Below are 20,920 nucleotides of genomic sequence, written 5' to 3'. Positions count from 1 at the left end.
CTTACTCAAATGGCTAAAAGGGAAATATTATTTGCGAAACAAAGATTATATGAATATGGCGACAAACCGGGTAGATACTTAGCATTTCTTGCAAAGAAAAAGAAAGCCCCTCAAACTATTCCGACCATCAAGGAAAGTACAGGTACCCTGACTCATGATCATAAAAAGATCAATGCGACCTTTAAAGAATTTTATTCTGAACTATATAGATCGCAGGATTGTGAAGATAGGATTAGGAGGATGCAGTCATTTTTTAAAAATTTGACCTTCCCAGGCCTGACTCCGGAACAGGTGTCGGCCCTAAATACCCCTTTAACAGTCCAAGAAATACTTGAGGCAATTAGGCAACTTCAGAGCGGAAAAGCACCGGGCCCGGATGGTTTTCAAGCTGAATTCTATAAAGAATTTACAGGAATATTGGTTGACCCACTTATGGATATGTATAATTTTGCGCATAGTCAGGTCTGTCTCCCGCCCACGCTGAAAGAAGCAAATATTTCTCTTATCCTCAAAAAAGGAAAAGACCCAGAAGATTGTGCATCTTACAGACCAATATCCTTACTAAATGTAGACTTTAAAATTCTCTCAAAAATGTTAGCACTAAGACTAGAAAGGGTACTGCCATATATTATAAAGGAGGACCAGACGGGATTTATTAAGGGCCGCAGATCATCCAATAATATCAGAAGGGTCTTGAATATGATCCAAGCCTGTCATCAGGGAAAGATACCAGGAGTAGTAATTTCATTGGATGCGGAAAAGGCATTTGATAGGGTTGAATGGTCATATTTATTTTACACATTGGAAAGGTTTGGCGTTGGACAGGTGTTTACCAAATGGGTTTCAACATTGTATAATGACCCCAAAGCAGCTGTTATTACTAATGGGTTAAGATCGGATGGCTTCAGTGTGGGTAGGGGCTGCCGTCAAGGATGTCCTCTCTCACCATTGTTGTTTACACTGATAATCGAACCATTAGCAGAAGCCATCCGGACTGATCCTAATATAACGGCCCCGAGGATTGGTACAGGTAAACACAAAATTACCCTCTATGCAGATGACGTTCTCTTATTCCTCACTAATCCTTTAATGTCAGTGCCTCGTCTAATTCAAGTTATTAATACATTTAGTGCATTCTCAGGCTATAAAATTAATTTTTCAAAATCGGAAGCCATGCCAGTGGGTGGTCTGGCTATGATACCCCACTTAATGGACGGATCCCCTTTTCCCTTCCGTTGGTCCCTGGAGGGCTTCTTATATTTAGGTATTTTTATCACGCCAGTATTTGATCAGCTGTATAGGGCTAATTTTGTACAATTAATGGAAAGGATAAGGCAGGACCTCCAGCGATGGAGAGACCTTCCGATTTCCTGGCTAGGGAGAATAGCATTAATTAAAATGAATGTTCTGCCCCGTCTCTTATATCCTATGAGAATGCTCCCGCTGATGCTGCCAAGGCTAGCCCTACGTAAATTATATGGCTGGTTGGGCTCCTTTATTTGGAACCATAGACGGCCCCTTATTAAGCTGAAGAAGCTACAGCTTCCACAGGCAAGGGGAGGACTGGACTTCCCAGACTTTAGGAAATGTCAGTTAAGCTCCCTACTAAGTTACATAGCTGATTGGGTTTCATCTGATCCACAATCAATTTGGCTGGATATCGAAGCCTCCCAAGTAAAATACCCACTTATTAACCTTTTATTTTCAGATAAGAGGAAAATCATTACAGACCACTGTAAAAATCCCATAATATTAAACACAATTAAGGCCTGGAATATAATGCGGCAAAATGAGGGTAACTCACATAAAACATCCCCCCATGCACCAATAGTAGGCGCATGGGGATTCCAACCAGGGATTACAGATGCCACCTTTAAACTCTGGAGATCCAGGGGCATCTCATGCTTAGGGGACCTATTTAAAGATGGGATCCTGATGTCCTTTGAGCAGCTGCGTCTGAAATTCGGAATACCTAATGGGGATCTCTTTCGATACTTCCAAGTTCGAGATTATATACAGAGGAAGACTACATTAATAGATAGTCTTTATAAATCAGACAGAGAACGTAATGTCTTACGACCAGCGGGGGCATCCTCCGTTAGTACTATATACCATTTGCTACATGATGGAGTCTCAGGAGACATGGATGACCTGCTTAAAACATGGGAGCAGGACTTGGGGCTAGAAATCTCTGAGGATATGTGGAATGACATTTGGGAAAATGCTAGAAGAATTGCTATCTGTAACAGAACTCAGGCTATCCAACTAAAGATACTTCATAGGGCCCATATAGCTCCGGCTCGACTGGCAAAATTTAAGGCAGGAGCATCTCCAATGTGTCCTAAATGCAAAATAGAGGTGGGTACTCTTGTACATTGTCTGTGGACTTGTCAGAAAATCCGCAGATACTGGACTAAAGTGGCAAATACCCTGACAGAAATTTTAAGAACGGAAATTAGGGTGGATCCTGTATCTCTCCTTTTGGGCTTTTCGAACCTCTCATCTCTGGATATGCATGGGAAGAGACTATTTTCTATTCTCTCTTTCTGTGCAAGGAAAAATATTTTGGTGAACTGGGTGGCTGAGGGCCCCCCTGGACTTTCAAATTGGCACAGATTAATTATGGAATATATCCCCCTTGACTTCCTCACAAATATGGTGCACCGAAAGACTGAATTATTTTATAAAATATGGCAGCCCTTTTTGAATTATATAAATGCAGATATTTTGGCTATCCTAACAAGGGCTTTTATTTAGTGAAGATTTCAGACCGGGCTGCTCCGGGGCCCCTTGGGAGAGGAATCCTGCGCGAATACGGGTTTTATTATATTTGATGTTTATACATTCCGAGCATGTAAGAGACTTAGGTATACACTCTGGTTAGTTATAGGTTAGATTAGTAGAAAGTTGAGTTTTGTTTTTCTTTCTTTTTTCGTTTCTTTTTTTGTTTTCTTTCTTTCTCTTTTCTTTGTTAAATTATGACTATTGTATATATGATTTAATTGTACATCAATGTTTGTATTTGAGAGTTTTGTTTATTTTTGTAAATTTGCAAAAATGTTAAATTTCAATAAAAATATCTACAAAAAAAAAAGAAATACTATCACTGTGCCACAAGCATTCTATAATCATTTTTTTTTATCATGGATAGTAGAGGGTTTTAGTTTGAATATCAGTTCTATTTTGTTACCAAACAAAAGTCCTTATGGAAATCCAAATTTTTAAATTTATTTCAAGGAGCGCTTTCATCCAAAGTTTTTAAGCAGTCAAGGATATTCAGTGTTTATATAGGAGCATAGAAACTGCTCGATCAAAGAAACAAAGATTCATTTAGCTTATCTTCCTGGTTATTGCATGAAATAAGCAGCCAAGTTCCTGGTACTGAGGCTGGCTCTAATGCAACGAGAGGTACATCGGCTTCCAAGAGATCAACTGTGTGAAGGGATTCTGTAATCAGAGGTACAGACAGACATTTCTGTGGCCAGCAGCGAAAAAGCAGAATGGTGTGTTGCTTCCCCGGTACCAGGATCAAGGATGTCTCAGAGGGTGCAGAATGTTCTCACGGGAGAGAGAGGCTAGCAAAAGGTCATTGTCCACATTGGAACCATTGATATAGGAAGGGAAAAGGTTGAGATTCTGAAGGGAGATTTCAGAGAGTTAGGCAGAAATTTAAAAAGGAGGTCCTCAAGGGTAGTAATATCTGGATTACTCCCACTGCTACGAGCTGATGATGGCAGGAATCGGAGAATAGAGCAGATGAATGCATGGCTGAGGAGCTAGTGAATGGGAGAAGGATTCACATTTTTGGATCATTGGAATCTCTTTTGGGGTAGAAGTGACCTGTACAAGAAGGATGCATTGCACCTAAATTGGAAGGGAACTAATATACTGGCAGGGAAATTTGCTAGAACTACTTGGGAGGATTTAAACTAGTAAGGTGGGGGGATGGGACCCAGGGAGATAGTGAGGAAAGAGCTCGATCTGAGACTGGTACAGTTGAGAACAGAAGTGCGTCAAACAGTCAGGGCAGACAGGGACAAGGTAGGACTAATATATTAAACTGCATTTATTTCAATGCAAGGGGCTTAACAGGGAAGGCAGATGAACTCAGGGCATGGATAGAAACATGGGACTGGGATATCATAGCAATTACAGAAACATGGCTCAGGGATGGGCAGGACTGGCAGCTTAACGTTCCAGCATACAAATGCTACAGGAAGGGAGGCGAGAGAAGGGGGAGTGGCATTTTTGGTAAGGGATAGCATTACAGCTGTGCTGAGGGAGGATATTTCTGGAAATACATCCAGGGAAGTTATTTGGGTGGAACTGGGAAACAAGAAAGGGATGATCATCTTACTGGGATTGTATTATAGACCCCCCTAATAGTCAGAGGGAAATTAAGAAACAAACTTGTAAGGAGATCTCAGCTATCTGTTAGAATAATAGGGTGGTTACGGTAGAGGATTTTAACTTTCCAAACATAGACTGGGACTGCCATAGTGTTAAAGGTTTAGATGGAGAGAAATCTCTTAAGTGCGTACAAGACAATTTTCAGATTCAGGATGTGGATGTACCTACTACAGAAGGTGCAAAACTTGACCTACTCTTGGGAAATAAGGCAGGGCAGGTGACTGAGGTGTCAGTGGGGGAGCATTTTGGGGCCAGCGACCATAATTCTATTTGTTTTAAAATAGTGATGGAAAAGCATAGACCAGATCTAAAAGTTGAAGTTCTAAATTGGAGAAAGGCCAATTTTGACGGTATTAGGCAAGAACTTTCGAAAACTGATTGGAGGCAGATGTTCACAGGTAAAAGGGACGGCTAGAAAATGGGAAGCCTTCAGAAATTAGGTAACAAGAATCCAGAGAAAGTATATTCCTGTCAGGGTGAAAGGGAAGGCTGGTAGGTATAGGGAATGCTGGATGACTAAATAAATTGAGAGTTTGGTTAAGAAAAAGGAGGAAGCATATGTAAGGTTAGATTTATATCGAAGTATAGATCTTTTATACTTAGAGGAATATAAAGGAAGTAGGAGTATACTGAAGAGGGAAATCAGGAGGGCAAAAAGGGGACATGAGATAGCTTTGGCAAATAGAATTAAGGAGAATCCAAAGGGTTTTAATAAATACATTAAGGACAAAAGGGTAACTCGGGAGAGAATAGTGCCCATCAAAGGTCAGCAAGGCGGCCTTTGTGTGGAGCCGCAGAAAATGGAGGAGATGCTAAATGAATATTTTGCATCAGTATTTACTGTGGAAAAGGATATCAAAGATATAGACTGTAGAGAAATAGATGGTGACATCTTGTAAAATGTCCAGATTACAGAGGAGGAAGTGCTGGGTGTCTTGAAACGGATAAAGGTGGATAAGTCCCTATGTCCTGATCAGGTATACCCGAGAACTCTGTGGAAAGCTAGAGAAGTGATTGCTGGGCCTCTTGCTGAGATATTTGTATCATCGATAGTCACGATGAGGTGCTAGAAGACTGGAGGTTAGAAAACGTGGTGCCACTGTTAAGAAGGGTGGTAAGGACAAGGCAAGGAACTAAAGTCCAGTGAGCCTGACGTCGGTGGTGGGCAAGTTGTTGGAGGGAATCCTGAGGGACAGGATGTACAGGTATTTGGAAAGGCACGGACTGATTAGGGATTGTCAACACGGCTTTGTGCGTGGGAAATCATGTCTCACAAACTTGATTGAGTTTTTTGTAGTAACAAAGAGGATTGATAAGGGCAGAGCAGTAGATTTGATCTATATGGACTTCAGTAAGGTGTTCAACAAGGTTCCCCATGGGAGACTGATGAGCAAGGTTAGATCTCATGGAATACAGGGAGAACTAGCCATTTGGATACAGAACTGGCTCAAAGGTAGAAGATAGATGCTGGTGGTGGAGGGTTGTTTTTCAGACTGGAGGCCGTGACCAGTGGAGTGCCACAAGGATCGGTGCTGGGCCCTCTACTTTTTGTCATTTACATAAATGATTTGGATGCGAGCATAAGAGATACCGTTAGTAAGTCTGCAGATGACACCAAAATTGGAGGTGTAGTGGACAGCAAAGAGGGTTACCTCAGATTACAACAGGATCTGGACCAGATGGGCCAATGGGCTGAGAAGTGGCAGATGGAGTTTAATTCAGATAAATGCGAGGCGCTGCATTTTGGGAAAGCAAATCTTAGCAGGATTATACACTTAAATGGTAAGGTCCGAGGGAGTGTTGCTGAACAAAGAGACCTTGCAGGTTCATAGCTCCTTGAAAGTGGAGTCACAGGTAGTGAAGAAGGCGTTTGGTATGCTTTCCTTTATTGGTCAGAGTATTGAGTACAGGAGTTGGGAGGTCATGTTGCGGCTGTACAGGACATTGGTTAGGCCACTGTTGGAATATTGTGTGCAATTCTGGTCTCCTCCCTATCGGAAAGATGTTGTGAAACTTGAAAGGGTTCAGAAAAGATTTACAAGGATGTTGACAGGGTTGGAGGATTTGAGCTATAGGGAAAAGCTGAACAAGCTGGGGCTGTTTTCCCTGGAGAATCGGAGGCTGAGGGGTGATCTTATAGAGGTCTACAAAATTATGAGGGGCATGGATAGGGTAAAATAGGCAAAGTCTTTTCCCTGGGGTCGGGGAGTCCAGAACTAGACGGTATAGATTTAGGGTGAGAGGGGAAAGATATAAGAGAGACCTAAGGGGCAACTTTTTCATGCAGAGGGTGATACATGTATGGAATGAACTGCCAGAGGAAGTGGTGGAGGCAGGTACAATTGCAACATTTAAAAGACATTTGGATGGGTATATGAATAGGAAGGGATTGGAGGGATATGGGCTGGGTGCTGGCAGGTGGGACTAGATTGGGTTGGGATATCTGGTCGGTATGGATGGGTTGGACTGAAGGGTGTGTTTCCATGCTGTACATCTCTACGACTCTAATAATCAGTTACTGTTATTAGTTAACAACTTAACCCACTTATCTGCAACAGACCCACACATGAGATGAGAAAGCTTTGCAAATTGTGGGCCCAAAGACAATTGCTCCTTCAATCATAACACATTTACCATATATCATTGTTCAAATATTCTTACTATGTTTTCCAATCTATAAGGATGAATTGACATAACCTACTACAGTCATCACTCGAGAAATATATTAAATCGATGAACTATTCATTGCATTGGGGCCCACTATGTTAGTTTTGAATTAATCATATTATGATAAAGTAAAATAACTTGCTGTGGCCTGCATGCTTTATTCTTCTGAAAGTCTTCCAAGAAGAATTTTCTCAGCTCTGAACATTCCCTAAATCCCCAGTGCAAAAATATCTACATTTAGCTGCCAGGTTTCTGGAAATGAATGCAAGCACAGTTCCAATATTTTTATATTTCCATTTACTTGCGCACTATTTCTAATGTTTCTCTTCAACTTTGGAATTGGGATTAAGCTTTAGCTTTGCACTATACACTTGAAGATTTGCTCTTTTGTTCATCCAAATATTCTCTTCTTTCTACAACATTGACTTCCCACCTAATCCCTTCCTCTCTATTCATCTACTCTCAATCTCCCAGAACAATAGAAAGAATCATTTGCCATAGCTTTTATCAGAAGATTTCCATCCTGGACAAAAATTGAAAGTTAACTTCTGCAATTTAAATACATTTCAATAGAACAGGACAAAGGGATCAACTAAGAATATGAACAAATCCAGAAAATTATTGAATCCTAGGACAGCAAGGGGACAGCATCGTGGCTCAGTGGTTAGCACTGCTGCCTCACAGCACCAGGGTCCGGGGTTTGATTCCAGCCTCGGGTGACTGTATGGAGTTTGCACATTCTCTCAGCATCGGCGTGGGTTTCCTCCGGGTGCTCTCGTTTCCTCCCACAGTCCAAAGATGTGCAGATAAAGTGAATTGGCTGTGCTAAATTGCCTATTGTGTTTAGGTGCATTAGTCAGAGGGAAATGGGTCTGGGTGGATTGTTCTTCGGAGGGTCGGTGTGGACTGGTTGGGCCGAAGAGACTGTTTCCACACTCTAGGGAAACTAAACTAAACTTAACCTTTTTGTCATCAGATGAGGGAGGCTTGATTACACTCGCTCACCTTGGTCATTAATTCTGATGCTGTCAACACACTACGATAGAGCTTCAGATCAACGCCAAGATGTGGTACATGAAACAGACTCCGCTATAACTATTAGATAGCAAGCACCAACAGCTAAATTTGAAGTTTATGATTAGAGTGATTAGGATTATTAACCGGATTCGAACAGGCCTTATTCACAGTTGTGCTCTCAAGCTATTGTAAACCACGATTACAATTTACCCACGTTATTATGCTCTCATATTTTATAAAGAGAACAACACAATTATTCAACTAAAATGTGCATTCAGGGAATGCAGTGTGGGTAGCATGCTGGACAAATAAAATGATTGACTTATCTTGAAGACCCCAGTCAGATGAAATAGAGATGTAGAAGACTAATAGAAAAACCTGGAATATTTAGTGATAAGAATAACTCTGCTTTGACAGTTTACCTACCAGGTGGTTATTGTTGGCTTTTCATTGAAGGTTGCAGAAGAATAGCCAAACTATAGGTTGCCACAGTTTGCTAGTAGAAACAGAGCCTCAAAATCAAGGCCTTCCAGGAACATATTGTTATGATCTAGTAGACCCAAGTGAAGAAACTAAGAAAATGTCTCCCCTTGGAAGATTCGGGTTCCTTTACATGAAGTACTCTGACAAAAAAACATGCTAAGCTAGATAAGCACTTGTCACCTGCCCTGACTGGGATATTATAAATGAAGGGAACGACAGTGAGAGAGAGCGCGAGAACTAATGATGGTTTAATCCAAGGGTCATCATGTCTCAGGAAAAGGGCAAAGGCTGAGAAGTAGAGTTCTTCATAGTAAGCTCAGCCAATGAGATTTACTGGCTGAAAGAATACTACTTGGAAATAAATTATGCTTTCTGATCCACAACACAAGACTGGATATTCACTTCATTCACATTCCCAGTTTGAATACTTTTGCCTAAGTTTTATTATAAAGCTTGAATTTTACTTATCACTGGGACCATCATTATTTTTCTTTTACATTTCTCACTTTTGGTTTACAACTGTGAGTTGCATGTGGAGAACTTTGAACAGCAGCTTGTTTTAAACAAAAAAGACTGATGTTGACTGTTGGGGACTGGTGTAGAAAGATAGAGCAAGTACAGCTATGAGAACGTTATAGACAAACCGGCATATACATATTATGTGCAGGGACTGTCAGCTAGTTGAATGTTGAATTGGTCAATCAAGGGAATTGGTTTTGACTGGGTTTTTGGGCAGGAGGCAGTGTTACTTTGGAACCCCTACAACTGGTTTCTTGTTTTTTGATTTTGCTTTCTAGGTTATTCTCCAATTATCAACTTGCTCAAAGTCCTGAGAGAACAACCCCAGACTATAAGAAATAATAAAAAGTTCCGGAGGTCTCCAGAAGCTGTTTGTATTGACCGGTGACTTTGGAGTTGAACAGGATATAATCCTATGATACAAACCATGTGATGTAATTAAGGTTTAATATTCAAAGTGAAATAGTTCTTGAGCTAGCAACGTAAGAGTCTTATTTTCTGTAATTTCTCTCTTTACTACATCCGTCTGTTCATTTGAGTGTCGCAGTTGGGGATCAAGGAAGATGGGGTTTAGTTTATTTAGATTGCCTTGTATTTCTTCATTTTTTGGATAAAATAACATAATAATACATTGTTAATTTTGTTTTTGTGTTTAAGTTATAAATTTGGTGGCCAAGATTGGTTATTTGTAAAGTTTGGTTAGTAGTGATTGAACAAGTTTGAGGGTGACTGAATATTTCAACTTCAGTGTGTTGTAAATCCAGTGTTAGTAAATCTGATTTGGGTGTGGCTTGTGATCTGTGATGTAATATTAAATAGAAGTAGGATGCGAAACAAAATACATATTGATGCATGAAGATGTATGTAATTTCAATCACCAATTGTTATAAGTGATCAACATTTTACATTTTAGTTACTAGAATAATTGAATCACAAACCTTCAACACACAAACATGAGCCACAACACACTAGAACATGTAGTACCAGCTGTAAAACCTCAGATAGAACACTTCAAATGTCTTCATTCAATTAACAACCTAAATTTTTTACCAATTCAAAATGAATTAGATAAGAACCACTCTCATGATAGATATGTATGTATAATAAAATGTGTTAAATATACTCTCATATTTACCTTAACAAAGTCTTTGATAAATTGAGCTGCCTTCACACCAGTTTCAACATTGAAACTGATGTCTACTTTGACTTCTGTCTCCTGGTCAGTCAGTTTTATAATTGGTACCTATAAAGTTGAGAAATTTTGAATCAAGTATCACACTCAAGTAAAAGTTCTAAAAAGATTAGACATTCTCCTGAGTGACCTACTGTAGCTTTGTCAAGTACTTTAATAGAATGTGGCTCAGCAATATTCCGTCTTCGTAGTGCTTGCTCTAATAACTGCAAAGGTGGGTTCTTCCATTTCCCAAAAACTACCAAGTCTATATCACTGTAAAACAAAAGAAAGAAATAATCAGCATAATTCCCAAAGGGTGTAAATTAAGAATAGTTTTGTTAAGACTACCCAGTTGGAAACTACCAGTTCAGAATTGGATGCAGTTTTTTTGTCTGATCAATAAAAACAAACTACTTGTAGACATCAGCCTAAATTTAACCTATTTTATTCAAGTCACTGAAATTAAAACTTGCGAACAAATATGGTCTTGCATTACCTTCTGAGGCTCCCAACCATGATCAAATGGATCTTTTGCAAGATTAGATCAACGTGAGAGCTAGAAAAGCGGCAGAAGTCCACAAAGAACTCATGAGAACAGTAGAGGATTTCTTATTTGGATCTAGAGATGCATATACAATGTTGGAACAATCTGAAGAGGAAAAAAAGTGTGCATCATCCAGATGCCCCTTACGAAAAACATCACAGGAAGCTCCCTCGTTAGTGATTTTCAAAAAGATTTGTAGTTCAGGTTGAGGTTCTGGATGTAAGTTTGCTTGCTGAGCTGGGAGGTTCCTGGTCAAACATTTCGTCACCATACTAGGCAACATCATTAGTGAGCCTCCAGTGAAGCACTGGTGATATGTCCTGCTTTTTATTTGTGTGTTTAGGTTTCTTTGGATGGGTGAATCATTTCTGATTCTTTTTCTCAGTGGATGCTAGGTGGGGTCCAAGTCAATGTGTTTGATGATAGATTCTGGTTGGAATGCCACGCTTCAAAGGAATTCTTCCACGTGCCCCTGTTTGGCTTGTCCTAGGATGGATGTGTCATCCCAGTCAAAGTGATGACCTTCTTTGTCTGTATGTAAGGATACTGGTGATAGTGGGTCATGGTGTTTTGTGGCTAGTTCACGTTCATGAATCCTGGTGCCTTGTTTTCTGCCGGTTTGTCCAGACTGTAACAAACACTACAAACAGGCAAAAAACTAGCACCAGATACATGAACGTGAACTAGCCACAAAAAGACATGACCCACTCTCACCAGTATCCTACATACAGACAAAGAAGGACAACACTTTGACTGGAACAACACATCCATCCTAGGACAAGCCAAACAGAGACATGCACAAGAATTCATTGCAGCATGGCATTCCAACCGGAACTCTATCAACAAAAAAAAAATCAATTTGGACTCTATCTACCATCCTCACCTAAACACAAATGGAAGGCAGGATATACCACCAGCACCTCACCGGAGACTCACCGATGTTACCTAACATGGTGACAAAACATCTGACAACAAACCTTCCAACTCATGAGCAAACTTAAATCCAGAAGCTCCCTCATCTTGCATATTGCAGCATAAATATACTCAGTTGGCAGTAAGGCGAATTCTTAGCCTGCATCACCTGAACTACCCAAGGAGAGCATATACATCATACTGCAAAAAATTCTAATAGTATGTTACTCATATTAATTGAGATCAAGTGCATATCAGTGAAAGCACTGACCAAGTGGTTAAGTCATAGCCAAGGTGGTCATAAAAACAGGTCCAGACAGCAGGCTATGGAGGATTGTTAGACTGGACTACCTTTCCCCTATTCCATGTCTAAATCACATTTGAATATTTCAGGAGAGGAAGTGTGCTATGTGCAATGACACGCTTGAGCCCTTCCTTTACTGCACCTCCATTCAAATAATAACTAAATTTTAAAATCAAGGTTTGTTTGAAAAATTGACTTTTGGCACAGCACCCCTTAAACTAATTTGATTAGTTGGTTCGATTTAGCTCAATTTATTACACAAATTTTCGAGAAAGAATCAAGAACCACTTATTGAATAGGGGGTAGAATGGAATCAGGAGATACATGCTTATGTTTCACAGAATCTATTCCAAATAAAACCTGGCTTTGTTTTACCTCCCCCAATTCGCTTTTAGAATATAACATGGTGCTTGCAACTCGAGGGGAATCAAATAGTTCCAATTGGCAGTACATATTTACAACTTGGATACATTTCTGGAATTGAGCCTGCTATTTGGACCCAACAACTGGAAGCTTTCAGCTGAGCGGTCTCAAAAATTATTAACCCAAAGTACTACAAATCAATAATGTCCAACCTGTCACTCAGCTCAGATAATAATTTACATGATAGGATTCTTTAAAGCCAAGTGAGCCATGCAAACCAATATTGCAAAAAATTCTCCTTCTCAATATTTCAAAGGACTTGTAAAAACATTTGAAAGGCAACACATACTTTGTCCTTATCCCTTCATTCATCTATTTCAGATGAGACATTCAATAAAGGCTCCAGTTATTTGCTTGGGTGGATGCAAAAGATGCAATACACAATTTTGAAGAGGGGGGCAGATACACGGTACTCTAGTCAATGTTTATTCTTCAATCCAAATGACAAAAAGCTGCTTATCCAGTTGTTACGTTGATGTTTGTGGGAGTTGTTGAGTAATCCCATAGTTCATATATTAGAAAAAAATGATAAAGCATATTTAATTGATTGTTAAGTGTTTTGGTTGTAGCAATAGTTTCGATGGTGCCCTTCGTAGCCACGTTGTCCCCAGCTCCTCTCTTGCCCTTTACCTGGGTAGTGCCAGGGGTGAGTTTCTCTGTGCAGACTACTTTCCTCTTCCTCTGGGTCTGGTGCTGGAAGCTGTTGTGGCCAGGGATTTCTTCCTTTTGCCAGGTGGCCATTCTTGCCTGGCCTCTCACCTTGGTGTCCCCTTATCTGCGTGGCTGCCTCTGCTTCTGGCTGAGCTGCAGGTAGCTGCAGGTCTCCCAGCTCCTTCCTCTGCCTCCATCCAGGTACACACCAATGATCAGCTGCGGATCAAGCCGCTGACCACATTAAAAGAGATATTTTCAAGAGCACGATAGAAATACATGTCTGCCTTTATTTACCACACAATGATTAAATATTCCATTTAGGGCTCAGCTCTGAAGGAGTAATTTAATTAATAAAAATACTTAAGAGGTCCACATTTGGAAAACAATCTGGGAAAGCTCTGAGCAGATCATCTACATTAACTATATTATGGCATCCATCATTCCACTCAGCACTCTCACCAAAGGGTATAATCCCTTCTATGTAAGTCAGCATCCAGTGTCCACATTTATCATAGATCACATTTCTCAGTCGTTCTTTTCTACTCATATAATCAGATCATTATTAACCTACAATTTGAGATTCACTTCTTACATCCAGTTCCCAAAGTTAAGAGCCAAAACAATGAACTTTGCAAAGGTTTAACAACACTGGAGTCAGCCTTCCTCTCTTACTGGGGTGATAAATTAGACAGGCAAGATAATGTCATGCAGCACTCCTTCCTTGCCCCTCTTAATTCAATGTGTGACCAATCTACAGACATTGGCACAAAGCAAGTAATACTCATCGTGCCTTTGAGAGTCATTCAGAACAGTAACAAAGTACCACAAACCACTGCAAGTAGATTCAGCTGAAGCAATTTTATAATATCCCACAATTGGAACTGAATCAAGATGGCTGATATCAATAACTCCAATTTACAAATGGAATGATGTGCTTCAAACTCACATTTTGAATCAAACACTCTGGCTTTTGATTTTTACTGGTATCGGCTTGTTCTTGTCTGGAATTGGATATTATGACAAAACATCTTTTTAGAATAGTAGCTGAGATTTTTCAATTCCGATGAACCACATGTCTCCTTCTAGAAGGTTTTTCTCCAGAAATGAATCCTGTGGAAATTAGAGAATCTTCATCTTTAAAGAGGATGTGGCCTTTGTAAGCTGAAGTGACTGTGTTAAATACGGCAGAAACTCTTTTGCATTGATTTTCACGGCTTGAGGGAGTAGGTACACAGCCTATTCGTAGAATTTCATCAAATCCTAACAATGTGGAAACAAGCCATTTGGCCCAACAAGTCCATACCGACTCTCCAAACAGCATCACACCCAGACCCACCCACCTAGCCTATCCCTGTAGCCCTGCATTTCCTAATCCACCTAACCTGCATATCTTTACACTGTGGGAGGTGATCTGGGAGGAAACTCACAGACATGGGAGAATGTGCAAACAATTTAATAGGTAGTTTAGTAGTAATTCAGAAGTATAGTCTAATGGTCTGGGGATAACAGGTAAGTTTAAAGACTTTGAAACCTTAATGTATAAAGCATTCAGAATAAGGTAGATGAATTAACGGTGCAAATCAAGGTAAAAATCAAGGATATGTTTTTTTTAACCATTACGGAGAGGTGATTACAAGGAGATCAGAATTTGGAACTTAACATTCAAAGATATTTGACCTTTTGGAAAGACAGGCGGAGGGAAGGAAAATATGGCTGGGTAGCACTGTTTAATAAGTGATCAAATGAGGACTCTTATGAGATATGATCTAGTCTTGGATGCTATAGCATCATTTTAGTTGAAAGCAAACAACAGCAAATGAAAGACGACATTGATAGTATTAGTGTATAGACCAACAAATAGTAGCCATAGTGTCGGAAATGGTATAAATCAACAATGAAAAAGAGCATGTAGAAATAAAAGAGCAACAATTATGGTGACTTTAATTTTCAGGTTGTTTGGATCAATCAAGTTGGGAAGGGTAGCTACGACAACAAATTCAGAGTGCTCTTATGAAGCTATCCCTAATATAATGTCATGGAGCCAGCCAGGGAACAGGCTATCCTGGATCGGGTAATGGGTAACAAGGCAGCGTTCATAAATAAATTCAGAGTAAAAGATCTCCAAGAACGTAGTGATTTATTTTTCTGTTTGAGTGGGAGACAACTGCATTGGAAACAAGAACATAATTCATGACTCTCAGCAAAAATATATCCCAGTGAGAAAAGATTCTAAGAAATGGAAAATCCAACATGGCTATCCAAAGTAGTTAAGGACACTACTAAGGTGAAAGAAAATTTGCATCGGAGGCACAAACCCCAAAGACTGGCATAAATTTAGAATCCAGCAAAGGAGGACTAAAAAGTTATTCAAGTGAAGGAGAAAATAAACCATGAGGACAAACTGGCAAAGAATATAAAAAACTGACAAGAACTTCTTTGAATATGTACAGAAAGGAAGAGAGGGGTCAAAGTGAACATTGGCCCCTTAATGAATGAATCTGAGGAGATACTTATAGGGAACAAGGAAATGGTGGAGTGAAACAGATATTTGGCATGTGGAAATACCTCACACATCCCATTAATACGAAAAGAACAGAGAGAAGGAATTAAGTACCATCATTATTACTAGAGAATTGTATAGACAAATACAAAATACATTAATGATTTGGATGAAGGAATTGAATGCAATATCTCCAAATTTGCAGATAACACTAAGCTGGGGGGCAGTATCGTTGCAAAGAGGATGCCAAGAGGTTGTAGGATGACTTGGACAGACTGGCTGAGTGGACAAATCCTTGGCAAATGCAAAATAATGCAGATAAATGTGAGGTTATCCACTTTGGACACAAAAAAAAGGTAGATTATTCTGAATGGTGACAGTTGAGGAAAATGTGAGGTGCAACAAACTTAGATGTCATGGTGGAACAGTCCCAAATACAGTATTGGCTGAGAACATTACTGCAATCATCCTACACTAAACCCACCAAGGAGAATATCCTGCCCAGATCACAGTGAGACAGAAGATACCGCAGACATTTGAAAGGTTTAAAACTGGTGAGGAGTTGATGTTGAATAGGCTGCCTATACTTCACATTGATAGCACAACAGGATCAGATGCAATGTAACCAATGAGGAAAGTGAGTGAAAATAAAATCGCCGTGATACTGGCTTTAACTTTCCAATCTGCCTTTGGCTCAATATGGTGTCAGAGGACTGGGGAATTGCAAATGTGCCCTCTTCTTAAAAACAAAGTTTGTGAAGCTAAACCCATCAACTAACTATAGGCTCGTCAGTGTAACCCCGATTGTGAGGAAGCTTTAACAATCAATAGTCTGGGGCAAATGCTGATTGATTAAGAGGCTTAGTTTGATTAGGGTTAAATCCATTGAAGTAACTTTTTGAATGAAGTAACACACATTTCATAATAATACTCATGATGTGATGTAAATAGACTCCCAAAGGTATTTGCTGAAGTGATATTCAACTGGCTTGTGAGTAAAGTTAGAGCTAAAAACCCCTACAGAGTAGAACCGATGGGTCGAATGGAGAGTATTCCACCCAGACCCGACCCAACCCAAGCCCTGTAACCCTGCACTTCCTATGGCTAATCCACCTAGCCAACACATACCTGACACTCGAGGCAGTTTAGCATGGCCACTCCACCTAACCTGCATACCTCTGGACTGTGGGAGGAAACCAGAGCATTCGGAAGAAACCCACACAGACATGGGGAGAATGAGCAAATTCCACACAGACAGTCACCCAAGAGCAGAACCGAACCCCGAGAGCAGTCCTAACTGCTCAGCCACCTTTATGACTAGCTTATGAAATAGTCAAAGTTTCTTGTAAATGCCATTACTTGTTGCAAGAGCAAAAAAAACAAGCAAATGTCATTCTCTAGCGATGGAAAGTAGCCACCTATCTAAAGATGGTGCAGATGTAAAATAAAAGGTACCCCGTGTGACCAAACTAAATGATTTTATTTTACTTTGAAGTTCAACTTACTTCTTTTTTTCTCTAAGCTTTCCTTGATCTCTCTCGCTGGTTGCCTACCTCTTTCCCTGCTAACACCCCACCTTTGCCAGCCTTTCCAGCATAAAAGAACGAGATTGGCTGTCAGTGCAAACTTCTCCCCACTCTAGGTGCAGGCCTTGCTTTCACTCCTAACCCCAGCCTTCCCACCCTCCGACACCAGCTTTTATCCTGCCCACGCTCTGCCTTCCATCCCTGTCAACAGTGCATCGATTGATCATGTGCACAGAATGTGGTGATGCAGATGACTCCTGCACTATGTTTTGTCATAGCTATCTGATGTCATGGGTCATATCGGTACATGCATGACAGCCATTTTACCATTTTGGATACATACTGTTTGTAATAAAGGGGCAGTTGCAATATCGATACGAATCGGACTGAGCTACTAGAAACAGCAATAGCAGCTGTTTTCCAGACTAAAGTAAAATTTGTAGTGTTGCTCCCCAGCGTCAATGTGAGAGCCTTCCTTTTTCTGAGATACATTCATGAGAGACACTTCAGCATACAGAGAATAATTGCAAAATTTACAGAAGTATTGAAGTATTGTGAACTATGAAGAATGTAGGGTAAAACTTCAAAAACAGTAGGCAGGCTAGTGGAATGCACAAAGAAATGGTGGATGAAATTCAATGCAAATACTTGAAGCGATTCATTTTGGTAGGAAGAACACTAGAGAATATTAACTTTTGACCTTGTTGCTGCTACGAGAAAACTTGCCATCCAGAAGTGCAACCACATTTGTGATGCAGCTAGCTCCCAACCACTTGACAATCAAATGAACAAGTGCAGGATCCAATAACAGGCTACTACCAACATATTTGGAGTGCAGCCACAAAACTATTTGGGCAGGATCCTTTGATTTGTAAACTCAGACTGGAAACACTCAGACTGGAAGAACTCAAAGCTGATGGGAATATACTTAAATTTCACTGTGCTGAGTGGAGAACCCAAACCGATTGCCTCAGAAGCTCATTTCTTGAACTTCTTTCTAACTTATTTCTCTGCTTAAACAAAAAGATGGCAACATCTAATCAAAAATAGAACTGAACAAGTTGGCAAAATTCCTCAGTCTTTCAATTTGATAATACAGATATAAAGATCAAGGATATTCAAACATTTGTTTGTACATTTGTTCAGATTGAATAAATTTACCTTACAGGAATAGAAAACTGGCTTTAGAAATATTTATTTCCATTATAAAGCAAAGGCCAAATTTAAAGTTAGTATTTCAAAAAGCGAGATTCTAGAATTGTGTATAAATATTCTGCAAAACCTGGAAACAAGCTTATGCAGCTAAAACATTTGTAAGTGGCATGACTATCACCTGAACCAGATTGTGGTCAGTTCAAGTTTTTTTCCAGAAATGAAAGCACTTGATTTAGGCTGATTCAGGGGTTGTGTTATTCTTTGTCAAAATTGCAGTCTTTCATATATTAAAGACTAAATTCAGGTCAGTCTACCCTTTTGTTTGGAAAAAACTGCACATGACACTATTCAAAGCAGAGTACCATGGATCTTCCATTAACAGACGTTATTAAAAAGCAAGATTATCTGGCCATTCTCTCACTGGCACTGCATCACATTTGTCTACAGCAATGTTTCCCATATTGCCACTTATTATTTTTATCATTATTTTGATTATCACTTCAAAAGCAGAAGAACTCGATCAGTTGTTAAAAACACTATGGAGTATGCTGAGATTGTGAAAATTGCAAAAATAGTTAAAGATATACATAAAAACAATTTCTTTCTTCTTTCTAGGTGATAGAAAATTTACTGCATTGAAACACAGGTAGAAAACATTCTTAAACCAATTCTTAACTAACAATCGAGTTATCAGCACTTATTTGAGATTACCAATTCTAACTTGCACCTACCTAGTCGGGAGGTATAGTCCTGTACTGAAACTCCCAAAAATCTGAACCTGTGATCAAAACAAACATTAATTGTTCAGTACAAAAGATCACAATTATTAATGGCAGACAACTACAAATTCTAATTTGTCATTTTGCTATGTATCATTTATTGAATGCGAAATGCCTTAGTGTACTACATTCACAGTTTAGCTAAGAGATTTTGTTTTTCTGTTGGAAGGAAACCAGAACATTTTTCAAAGAGAGTAATTTAAAAATTATAAATACTTTCGAACATTATAACTTTGATTTTAATCCATTGTTATATTGATCAAAAATAAATGCATTTTAGTGCATTCTGGCCCAGTGGGTGAGTACATTTTGCATTGTGGCACCAAGTCCTGATCAGTGCTGCAATTAACTCATTTCACTGAAGTTACTGTAATTGATTTTGCCTTAACCATTTGCGTGGAAATTTGTGCACATATATACAAATTTGTGTTTCCATCCTTTTGACTGATTTGTTGATTTCAGGTGAAAAGTTTGGGTCTGATATCATATGCAGGTAGTTCTCCTATAGTGCTGTAGCTGCGTTCCAGCAAAACCTCACTTAATAGAAAATCACAATATAAATAATGGGGCCTATGAGAAAAGTGGGGTTCGGGGCAGATCAGCAAAAACAAAAATCATCCACAATCACTCAAAATCACCTAGAAGTCTAAATACAGCACAGCCTGAATGAAGGTTATAAATCATATTTATCAATGAAACAAAAGTAAATTTAACAGAGTATGGTTAAAAAATATTGTCACTACAGGGACAGAGGGTCATCATGGTACATAAGTTAGACTCTCTCATTCCTGTTATGCAAGCTATAGCACATAATCTCTCCTTATGCTCAAAATACTTCATAATATCTAGCTTCTCATAGCCTTACTTTTGCATTCACCACCTGCAATTTTAATACCAGGACACTTATTGATAACATTCTTGTCGCTATGCCTCTCAATTTTTTCCAAAAAAACAGGATAATTCAGGAGTAGCGTATTATTCACAGGAAGCTGCTCAATGTACCTCTCTCAGAAAGCTGCTCTATGTACAGCGCCTCCCACAAAAAGCTGCCCTGTTGGTAACTGAAAACAGGGCACGTGCAGAACAGCGCGAAGACCAATGCAGACGTCGGTGTATGCATAGAACAGCGCAGACACTTTGGCACAGACATTGGTGCAGATGTAGAATGAAGCACGCATATTGAGCACCACTGGAATTGTGCTAGCGCAATCAGAAGTAAGTGTTCTCGCAAATACCATTCCTTAATTCCTCAGTGACTTTGTAAGCAAATTGTGCTGTCAAAATGTGCATCATCCAAGAACTCCCTGTAGAAAGAACCAAGTTAGGAAGCTACAAGTTGCTAACACACTTGGAACCATGGTACGCCATGATTATCAAGACTCAGGAAAGATGAAAGGAATCATAAATAATTGTGTTAACATCCAGAAGAACTGGCAATAGAATCACATGAAAATGCAGAAAATTCCATAAGTGAGAGTCAGACTTCATAACCAAAAATGAGTACTGTTTTGATATTGCTTACTCAACTTTAAAGAGAGAATTGTGGCTGCCTCAAAACATGGCAATGGTAAATTCCCAGTAATAATATTCAGTTCTCTTACAAGCTAAAGGTTGGCATCAACATCATCTCAGCTGAAAATGTGTTGCTGGAAAAGCGCAGCAGGTCAGGCAGCATCCAAGGAGCAGGAGAATCGATGTTTCGGGCATGAGCCCTTCTTCAGGAAGAAGGGCTCATGCCCGAAACGTCGATTCTCCTGTTCCTTGGATGCTGCCTGACCTGCTGCGCTTTTCCAGCAACACATTTTCAGTTCTGATCTCCAGCATCTGCAGTCCTCACTTTCTCCATCAACAAC

At 39.7% G+C, this 20,920-nt stretch overlaps 1 protein-coding gene across 6 annotated transcripts in view; it reads right to left on the bottom strand.

Moving 5' to 3' along the window:
• tent4a (terminal nucleotidyltransferase 4A) overlaps positions 1-20,920 on the bottom strand; it is a 111,480-nt gene that overhangs the window by 43,097 nt on the left and 47,463 nt on the right. For all 6 annotated transcript variants that reach the window (XM_060824579.1, XM_060824578.1, XM_060824581.1 and 3 more), the window contains exons 3-5: positions 19,020-19,066; positions 10,423-10,543; positions 10,232-10,339 (exon numbers count right to left, since the gene is read on the bottom strand). In XM_060824579.1, the coding sequence (XP_060680562.1) occupies positions 10,232-10,339; positions 10,423-10,543; positions 19,020-19,066 (276 nt within the window). The remainder of the gene's footprint in view (positions 1-10,231; positions 10,340-10,422; positions 10,544-19,019; positions 19,067-20,920) is intronic.

The sequence above is a fragment of the Hemiscyllium ocellatum genome, chromosome 5 (genome assembly GCF_020745735.1).
Source record: "Hemiscyllium ocellatum isolate sHemOce1 chromosome 5, sHemOce1.pat.X.cur, whole genome shotgun sequence".
Lineage (NCBI taxonomy): Eukaryota > Metazoa > Chordata > Chondrichthyes > Orectolobiformes > Hemiscylliidae > Hemiscyllium > Hemiscyllium ocellatum.
Note: the sequence above shows the minus strand (reverse complement) of the source record. Positions and strands in the feature narration are given on the sequence as shown.